The sequence below is a fragment of the Heteronotia binoei genome, chromosome 21, assembly GCF_032191835.1.
Source record: "Heteronotia binoei isolate CCM8104 ecotype False Entrance Well chromosome 21, APGP_CSIRO_Hbin_v1, whole genome shotgun sequence".
Classification (NCBI taxonomy): domain Eukaryota; kingdom Metazoa; phylum Chordata; class Lepidosauria; order Squamata; family Gekkonidae; genus Heteronotia; species Heteronotia binoei.
This window is the reverse complement of record NC_083243.1, coordinates 38,600,394-38,609,762: the sequence shown is the minus strand read 5'-3', so window position 1 is coordinate 38,609,762 and position 9,369 is coordinate 38,600,394. Positions and strand designations below refer to the sequence as shown.

The 9,369-nt window shown below is 45.1% G+C and overlaps 2 protein-coding genes across 3 annotated transcripts in view; one reads left to right on the top strand and one right to left on the bottom strand.

Annotated features, from left to right (window-relative positions):
- Positions 1–3,126: 3,126 nt before the first annotated feature.
- Positions 3,127–7,231, bottom strand: NDUFB1 (NADH:ubiquinone oxidoreductase subunit B1). Of its 2 annotated transcripts, none has more exons than XM_060261875.1 (4): positions 7,074–7,231; positions 5,113–5,165; positions 4,046–4,190; positions 3,127–3,209 (listed from the first exon to the last, which is right to left on the bottom strand). In XM_060261875.1, exons 3-4 carry the CDS (start codon positions 4,183–4,185, stop codon positions 3,173–3,175), a joined length of 177 nt encoding a protein of 58 aa, XP_060117858.1. In that variant the 5' UTR covers positions 4,186–4,190; positions 5,113–5,165; positions 7,074–7,231; the 3' UTR covers positions 3,127–3,172. The 2 variants fall into 2 exon arrangements, with proteins under 2 accessions (XP_060117858.1, XP_060117859.1); XM_060261876.1 differs by lacking the exon at positions 7,074–7,231 and adding an exon at positions 6,906–6,989.
- Positions 7,212–9,369, top strand: part of CPSF2 (cleavage and polyadenylation specific factor 2) — a 28,532-nt gene continuing 26,374 nt past the window's right edge. The window contains exon 1 of the mRNA XM_060261874.1: positions 7,212–7,397. The gene's annotated coding sequence lies outside the window, so the exon portion shown is untranslated. The remainder of the gene's footprint in view (positions 7,398–9,369) is intronic.

Genomic DNA, 9,369 nt, shown 5'->3' with positions numbered 1-9,369 from the left:
AGAGCTGCATATGTCTAAATGCTGTTGTAAGCCATACATAATGGCATGCTTAATTGTATTTTCTGATTCTGATGTTACCATGCTAAGTGTCAGACTCATGCTTTAAAGACATTCTGAAGAGACGCATGAAGAAAATGGGAGTTTGGAGAGAATGGTAATGATTGCTGGAGTGTCCCAACAAAAGGCCATCCTGAGATACTCAGGAGACAGAATTGGTTTTTATACTTTGCTTTTCTTTACCACAAGGAGTCTCAGAGTGGCCTACAATCTCCTTCCCTTCCCTTCCTCTCCTCACAGCAGACACCTTGTGAGGTAAGTAGGGCTGAGAGACCTGTGACTGGACCAAGCTCAGCAGCAGGCTTTGTGGGAAAGAGTGGGGAATCAAACCTGGTTAAATCAGATTAGAGCAGAGGTGCCCAAAGGTAGCTCTCCAGAAGTTTTTTGCCTACAACTCCCATCAGCCCCAGCCAGCATGGCCAATGGCTGGGGCTGATGGGAATTGTAGGCAAAAAACATCTAGAGAGCTACCATTGGCCACCCCTGGATTAGAGTACACTGCTCTTAATCACTAACAGCACACTGGTGGACACACAAATATTTTACATAAAATTAACCAATTATAGAATTTGTAAAGAGAAATTACAAGCCAGTAAAAATTAAAAAGGTAATGGTAGTCCCCTGTGCAAGCACCAGTCGTTTCCAACTCTGGGATGACATTGCATGACATTTTCACAGCAGACATTTTACGGGGGGGGGGGGGGTTGCTATTACCTTCCCCTGTCATCTACACTTTCCCCCCATTAAGCTGGGTTCTCATTTTACCAATCTCAGAAGGATGGGAGGCTGAGTCAACCTTGAGTTGGCTACCTGAACCCAGCTTCTGCCGGGATCGAACTCAGGTCATGAGCAGAGAGTCTGACTGCAGTATTACAGCTTTACTACTCTGCGCTACAGGGCTCCTCACTAAAAATTAACTACATAACTACTACAAATGTATCAGCAATGAAAGCTGGGTCTCCTTCAGGACTCCAGTTGGCCATGGGTATAAACACACTATCACCTCTCTTTGGCAGAGGCCTAACTGCAGAGAATCCAGAACCAAACTCAATCCTATTTCCCACAGAACAGCATTTGTTTAGTCTTTCCCTAAAGAGACCAGCCATAGTACTGTTAGAAAGACACAGAAAATGATCAGTATTCTAATTCAGTGGCTCCAACCTTTTTGGCATCAGGGACCAGTTTTGTGGAAGACAATTTTTCCACGGACGGGGGGGCGGGCAGTGCTGGGGCTTTTGCCACCCAAGGCTGCCCCACGTCCTGTCCCTGTTCCCTTGGGGGTCTTTAAATGGCTGTTTCTGCCACCTCCCCACTAGGTGGTCGAGTGGCAGAAGGCCAGTCTGCCTCCCCCTATTTAAAGACCCTCACCAATCAGCTACCGTATTTTTCGGTCCATTGGACGCTTCGGACCATTAGACGAAGGTGCCTGGCTGGCAGACAAGGGCGAGATCGCTCCCTCCGCCCCCACCGCAAACCCAGCACTTCGCAGGGAGCGATCTCGCCGCTTGTCTCCCAGCCAGGCACGCAGGCGCTGGCGTGCTTCCCCCGCGCCTGCGTGCCTGGCTGGGAGACAAGCAGCGAGATCACTCCCTGCGAAGTGCTGGGTTTGCGGTGGGGGCGGAGGGAGCGATCTCGCCGCTTGTCTCCCAGCCAGGCACGGAGGCACGGAAAAAGCATGCCGCCCCCTCCGCAAACCCAGCGCTTCGGGAAGCGCTGCGTTTGCGGAGGGGTGATTCCTCTGTTCCTGGCTTCAGCTTTTGCTTATAGCAAGGGCTGGGATCCCAGCCCTTGCTATGAGCAGCAACTGAAGCCAGGCAGACAGGAATAGAGGAAGCACCCCCTCCCCTCCACAAACGCGGCGCTTCGGGAAGTGCTGCATTTGCGGAGGGGGGTGTGTGATTCCTCTGTTCCTGGCTTCAGCTTCTGCTTATAGCAAGGGCTGGGATCCCAGCCCTTGCTATGAGCAGCAACTGAAGCCAGGCAGACTGGAATAGAGGAAGCACCCGCCCCCTCCGCAAACCCAGCGCTTCGCAAGCGCCGGCTATGGAGGGGGCGGCGTGCTTTCTCCCTGCCTGTTTGCATGGCTTCAGCGCTGATGCTTAAAGCAAGCGCCGGGATCGGAGGGCGGAGGGAGCAATCCTGGCGCTTGCTGTAAGCGTAAGAGCTGGAGCCAGGCAGAGAGGCGCGGGAAGCGCCGGGACGGAGGCAGCGGATCACCCCCCTCCCGCCCCCCCCCCCCCCAGGAAGGTACGTATGGTACCTTCTCTCCATAAGACGCACACACTTTTCCCCCCACTTTTTTTGGGGGGGGAAGTGCGTCTTATGGTGCAAAAAATACAGTAATTGGCAGGGGTCTATAAATGGGTATGCTAGCTAAGGTCACAGCAGTGCTGCCCCTTCTGCCAGCCTGAGGCCATGCTGCCTCTTTCATCTGCCTGGGTCCTGGGCCGCTGGAAGGGGCACCGGAGCTGCTCTGCCTCATTCCAAGGCTGCCTCTCTGCCTCAGAATGGGGCTACACTGCCTTTTTCATCTGCCCAGGTCCTGGGCGGGCAGGGTTGGTGTGGTGCCTCTGCCTTGCTCTGTGACCCGGCTGCTAACAGGGAAGGGACCAGCAGCAGTCTGCGGCCCAGTGGTTGGGGACCCCTGTTCTAATTAAAGTTATCGCAGAAAAATAAGTGTACTTTTATTAATATAAATATAAAGGTCAACTTGACCAGTCTTTCTGCTTATATTTAAACTGCAAGACTTTGGCACATCACAAAAGTGAATACTTAAAACCTATTTTTTCCAGATGTTATGTCACTTGTGCTGAGACCATTTATGAACTCAAACCAACAACAAACACGTTTGAGAGCAAGAAAAAGAAGATAAAAGTGGCAGATGTAAACCTCAATCTTGCTTGTTTAAGTCCCTCTGATTTCACTGGGAAAGTTTAGTAGTATGTGCTCGCCATTGCCCACCCCCATTAGAATAAAGTGGCTAACTGTGGCTGGAATATCATGTTTCTACACCAGGAAGCAAAAAAGAAAGAAGTTCTTGTTTACTTGATGACAAAGACATCACACACATTACTATAAGCAGGTTTAATTGCACAGAAGCCTTATAAGTCTGTCATTATTTCCACGTAACTTCTTCCCCAGGTTTCAATTCCCTGTGAAAAGAAAATTAAAAAATCATAAAGTTACAGGTCTACTATGGTGGGGAAGGAGGAACTGACAAGAATGGTCCCCCTTCTGTCAGCAGAGGTTTCCACTGGAGCAACCTATAATTTATAATTTCAGGCTTGCTCTATTAGCAATTCGGTAACACATGCAGAGACCAGCTCTTATTTATAAACTTCTAGACTTCTTTCTCTAACAACATTCAAAGCAATTCATAATTGGGACTCATATAAGAAAAATAATAAATTAGTTAAAATGCCTTTGAATTATTAAAAAACATACTTTCGTTGTGCTTTCTATAATCAGTATGGTGTAGAAGTTAAGAGTGTCAGCCTAGACCCAGGTACAAATTCTCACTTTCCCACAGAAGTATGATGCAGAACTCAGACCGGTTGCTCTCTCTCTCAGCCTTTCTCTAATACAAACTGTTCATTATAGCGTATTGGCTTGCGCATGGTACATTTGTTATTTTTACATATACCTTCCTCCAGGGGGCATAAGATAGCATACACGACTCTTCCCGTCTCCATTTTATCCTCACAACAACCCTGTCAGGCAAGTTAGGCTGGCAGATAGAAATAGTCCTCAGTGTGCATCAAGGCAGAGGGAGGATTAGAAGCTCAGTTTCTGCAAAGCCCAGCATTCATACCACTACCCCTTACAACACCCCCCACACACCCAGAATGATATATATATCATATATATACTGTATTAGAAAGTATTAGAAAGATATATATACTGTATTAGAAAGTAACAGTTCTTTATTTCAAAGATAGCTGCAAATAACGTTGTTTGTTCGGGTACAAGGCTATCTCAGATAACTAACCTTTGAAACAATTTGCTCTTGTTCCTGAAAGCTGACAGTTTCTCATCCTCCCTCTTGTCAAAGTACCATCCCACCATGAAGCCTAAGGGGACCAATGTCATGGCCCAGCATTCTCGCACATACTGCATGATGTTCACCATAATTACTAAGAGAAAAAAAGGACCAGAAAAATTAATAAATATTATAATACGCTGCCTCAAACAAAGCACTTATATATGTACAAAAAGATTCAGTCACTTGTAATTTTCATCATTCAGAAAACTTATGATTAAACAACTAGGAAGGGGTGTGGAAAATTTTGGCCAAAATGTCACATCTGGGTCTCCATGGCTGAGAACAGATGGCTGGCTCAGGGCGGCATCAAGCCGCCCCAGAAGTGAGCCAGCGGGAAAAGGAGTGTCAGGGAACCTCCTCATGGCACGTGGCCCACCCCGGAACAGGGACGGACTGCATGCACCCCAGAGAGCTTTCAGAGCTCTCATGCGCCGGTTGGCCGCTCCCCAGGTGCTTCCTGGCCATCCAGATGGGAAAATATCCCACTGAGTAACACTGGACTTCCTGTAGCCACATCCAGTTCTTCAGCAAGCCAGACTTTCTGTCTGTTGAAGAAGTCACTATTTATATGACCCCACTTTGTAATGCCAATTAAGATAGTTTTATACTATATGCCCTAATAAGAAAGTCACACTCTGTGTACATTCAGAAGATGATCAGAGCATATGCACTTAATAATGATATTTTAAGAAACAACAGGCAAAATTTCTCCAGTCCACAGTATTATCATATGGATCAAAAAAAGCTCAGCGACATCTAAAATGCATTATCAGATGTTTGAACTAACAGGAAAATACTATTTCTGCAAAGGCACAAGGCTGTAGTGACTTCAGGTTGATATTCTAAATATTCAAAGTCCTAAACACATAAATAAAGCAGGGAATACAAAGGTAATACCAAGAGAACCATAACCCACGAACTATTAATGACCTTCTTCTTAAAGTTTGTATGACAACTTAAAGCAATAAATACAAGCCATGAGAAAGAATCTCAGCTTCACATCTGATACATACCGGGTGTTGGAAGATAAAGCACAGGCTGGATGCTGTGTAGAAATTTACATTGGCTAAACAGCAAAACAAAACAGACAATAAGTGTTAGGAAGGAAAAGAAGATGGTATGACATGGATCAGTTACTCCAGAATAATTTTATTACTACTTTGGACTCACAATCAAAATACTTAAAGAAAGCTACCAAGGTACATTTTTCTCTCCTCCCTGCTTTAAATCGAAAAGAGAATTCCAGGCTTAAATACAGCTACCCTACTATCTATACGCATTCCATACAATTCTATGGACTGTATATTCAGGTTATATTGTTAATTGTTTGCTGTTTAACTACTCTGGTCGCTGACCATAACAATAAAAGAATACTACTATGGTGAATAACATTTAAGTTTTAAACTATAAGTAATCTCTGATGCTTTCAAATACAGACTGGCATATATTTAATATATATGACTGGTATATATTTAATGCCAATTGCCTAATAAAGAGTGTACTGAGAAGCACGTGGGTCCTTACACAAATCTCATACAGTCTGATCTTATGCAGAATTAGGAGATTCTAATGTTGCACAGGATTACATACTTATATTTAACCAGGATGAAGAGAAAAGTGGATAGAAAAGAAAGAGCTAGAGATAAAGGAAATCTAAAATGCAATTATAAAACCAAGTTAATTTGAATCAACTCTTTCACAGTACAAATTCTGGAACAGCAACCAAATTCGGCTGTTGCAGCAAAAATAAAACAGGATTCTCGCCAGACCTTAAGGACAAACAAGATTTTATTATTTTATTAATTTTTATACCATAGTTCCCATATCATCAATTGCAGGTAATGTCTCCTTAGTGAGGTCTACAACATGTACCTGACTATGTGGGCTCTGGTCCACAGCAGTTTATTGTTATAGTAAGAACTCGTGCCACAAGACTCCCATTTATTAGGGTACATAATGGAATTAAGAAAGTGTGGGGTTTAGATAAGGGGACTTGGGGAACAGGCTTTAGTTTACATTGACTTGGCATACAGAACATCTCAAATTCAGTCCCCAACATTTCTGATTGAAAATATCAAGCAATAGGCGATGAAACTTCTTCCACCTCAAACACTTAAGAGCCGCTGCCAATCAGAGCAGACATTATTGACCTTGATAGACAGGAGGCCTGATGGAGCACACTAAGGGTGGCCAAACTTGCTGAATATAAGAGCCACACAGAATAAACGTCAGATGTTTGAGAGTCGCAATACATGCATTTCAGATGTTCGAGAGAGCAGGAAGGAAGGCAAATAGATGGGGAGGGAGGGGAGGTAGAAAGAAAACAACTTTAAATGCATTCTCCAAGCTGGCTTGGAGAAGTGATTTAAGGTGCGAAATGCCTTCTCCAAGCTGGCTGACGGGCAGTGGGGGCTTCAAGAGCCACACAATACAGTGTGAAAGAGCCACAGTTTGGTCACCCCTGGAGCAGACGGCTTCACGTGACCAATTCAGGGAGACCAAAGATGAGCCGATGGTTAAAAAGGCCATTCATGTTCAGAAACAGTGGACCTTGAAAAACCAGTCACTAATGAGGGTTTAGGAGCTTCCTAAGACATCTAGAAGGCTACCGGAAGGCGGGATACTGGATTAACTGTACGCCTGCTCTGATCCAGCAGAACTCCTGCTATGACTTCATGTATTTAGCACTGACGACTGATTTAATGGGGGGTTTTTTTGTCTTTAAAGCCCCCTTATTTCTATTACTTGCTTCGTAGGCCCCCCCAACCGTCTGGTTTTGATTACTCTTTTCTCCCTCTTTCCTTACCTGCCAAGGCCTAGATATGCAACCTTAAACACAGGCGCCCGGACCAAGGGCACTGCCGAACAACATGCAAGCAGCGGCCCTAAGAGTTATGCCGGGAAGAACCATTAATCAAAACGCGGGGCGAGGAGAAAGAACAAAATAAGGATGCTGTTCTCTTCTGTCTCTCACCTTTTTTGTCATTCACGCTAAACGAGGTGAAGCGTACACTTTATCACCCCAAAGAACGAATGTGCTCCTCCTCCTCCTCCACTCTTATCCCCCTCTCAGACGCACTAATGGTACAACCCGCGCCTCCACTCGCTCCCCGCCTTCGAGGCTTTTCCTCTTCCTGGTCTTGGCGCTTGCCGGTTTTTCCCTCCCGAACCAAAATGGCGGCGGCTGTGGGCAGAGTAGAATATGGCTGAGGAGGGTCGAATCCCCTCCTTTCCTTTCCTCCCCTGCCCCCTTCAGTACATTTAGGCGCGTGGGGTTAACGAGGGGGTTGCTGCACAGGTAAGGGCAATAGTGAATCGAGTGGCTTCCCGCCCTTTTATCAACTGCGTTTTGATACACACACTTCTGGGAGAAGCATGCTCGATCAGCTTGCGCGTTGTTGGTGTCTGAGACAGAGTTGTTGGATACGTGCGGAATTTCTTCCCTGTCGACCAGGCAGACGCAGATGTTGAGGGTGCTTTTTGACATTACTTTTCCGAGGTGTTTGTTTCAGTTCCGATTCCTTGCAGTACTGCATGGTTTGGGGGTGGACTGTGTACAAATAAGAGCATTTACGAAGGATCTCTGAGAAAACATACTTGGGGTTAATGTTCCCTCTAAGCTGCAGAGTCTTGTGAGCAAAAATTCTACTTTGTGAGCTACCGGTATTCAACTTGTGAGCTACTTGCATCAAAGTAGTGAGTTACTGCATAAATTATTGTGCTCTGGGGTCATCCTTCCTGAGCTAAGACAAAAATGTGTGAGCTGGAGGCTAAAAATTGTGAGCTAGCTCACGCTAACTCAGAGGGAACACTGCTTGGGGTAAGGCCGTTAGATGTATCACTAAGACATCTAAACAGTGTGTACCAAGGCGGGCGATGTGGATGTGTAACAGATACATTTTCCAAATGAAGGTCAGGCTGGCTGCTTCCGTCCACACTGGTGTTTATCTCCTGACTACCAAACTGCAGCGCTTTTGTGTGTGTGGAGGGGGAGCATTTGCACAGCATCATGATCCATCCTAGGTGTGTTCGTTCCTGATCCTACTTTTCTGTGATCGTTTTGGGAAGAGGCCAGGCCAAACATGTTTTCAAGAGGTTTGGTCAGGACCTACTGCTCATGTTCATGTTGGCCTTGAGGGGCAGAGGAAATCTCTCTGTCCAAGTTAGTGAAGCTTATTGGGCTTCCTCCTGTGTAAATTCAGCATGAATGATCTTGCAGGTGCCTTATCAGCATTGAATTCCCATGCCCTGGTTCTAGCTACCATTCAGAGCCTGCTGTTACCTTACATAGATAATACCAGCCTTCTAGATTGCTGTTGGGGTTCGTAGACTGCTAAAGATGCAATAGGAACTATTGCACTGGAGAGAGCTTGGGAATAAATTGTGAAAAATCTAAAGTTGCAGATTTTTGGAGATCTCAGACAAAGCAACTTTCCTGGAAGTTGAATAATCATCCAGTTGAGCAGGTGCCTGTGTTTTGTCATCTAAATATTCTTTTTCTTGCTTCTTTCTCATAGAAATCTCAGGACTGTGCCCTGCTTTCATTGAGTGGTTCCTCAGCACCTATTTAGTATTCTCCCCCTTTGCTGGAGGTCTGTTCCTGCAGGAAGTTAGTATTTAGAATTAAAGTGCTGTCTAGCTTGTAGATAGGGTAGTCCTTTGGATTACTGGAGTTGATAGGTCTGTTGATCAACCTTTTGAGGGTTTTTGTTTTGTTTTTTGAAAATCAAATGAGTTTCTCACTGTGTTACCTCTGTGGTTCTTGATTGGAACTGGGCTCAGGATCAGTGGAATGTCAAGCTTGGAAGCTATTTTTTTAGTTTTATTTGAATGTCTTTTCTGAGGATATTAGTAATCTTTCTCTTTTACATTCAGATTTTCATTGACAGTACAATCTTGAAGATTATTTCTATTTTTTAGGACTTTTCCCTCCATTTTGCTTGTCTATTGGTTTACAGGCTGCTAGATTATCTTTAAGTAGAGCACTGGATGCATGATTAGACCATCATTTGGCTCTTCGTAGGGCTCATAGAGTATGCTCTGTGGTGTTGCTTGGTATCATATCTCCCCTCTTAGCATTCCTTCTTATTTTCATTGACTGATTGTCCCCAAATATCTGTGGGCTTCCTCTTGGCTAGGCTAAATGCTTTTCCCTGTGCTGTTTTTGTGAGTAGATTCTAAGGAGCACCTGGCTTGGGTAGACTATGTGCAAGTATGTCTGGGGTGACAGAAACTTCATCCCATACTTCCTTTGCTGTGCGTTGGAAGGC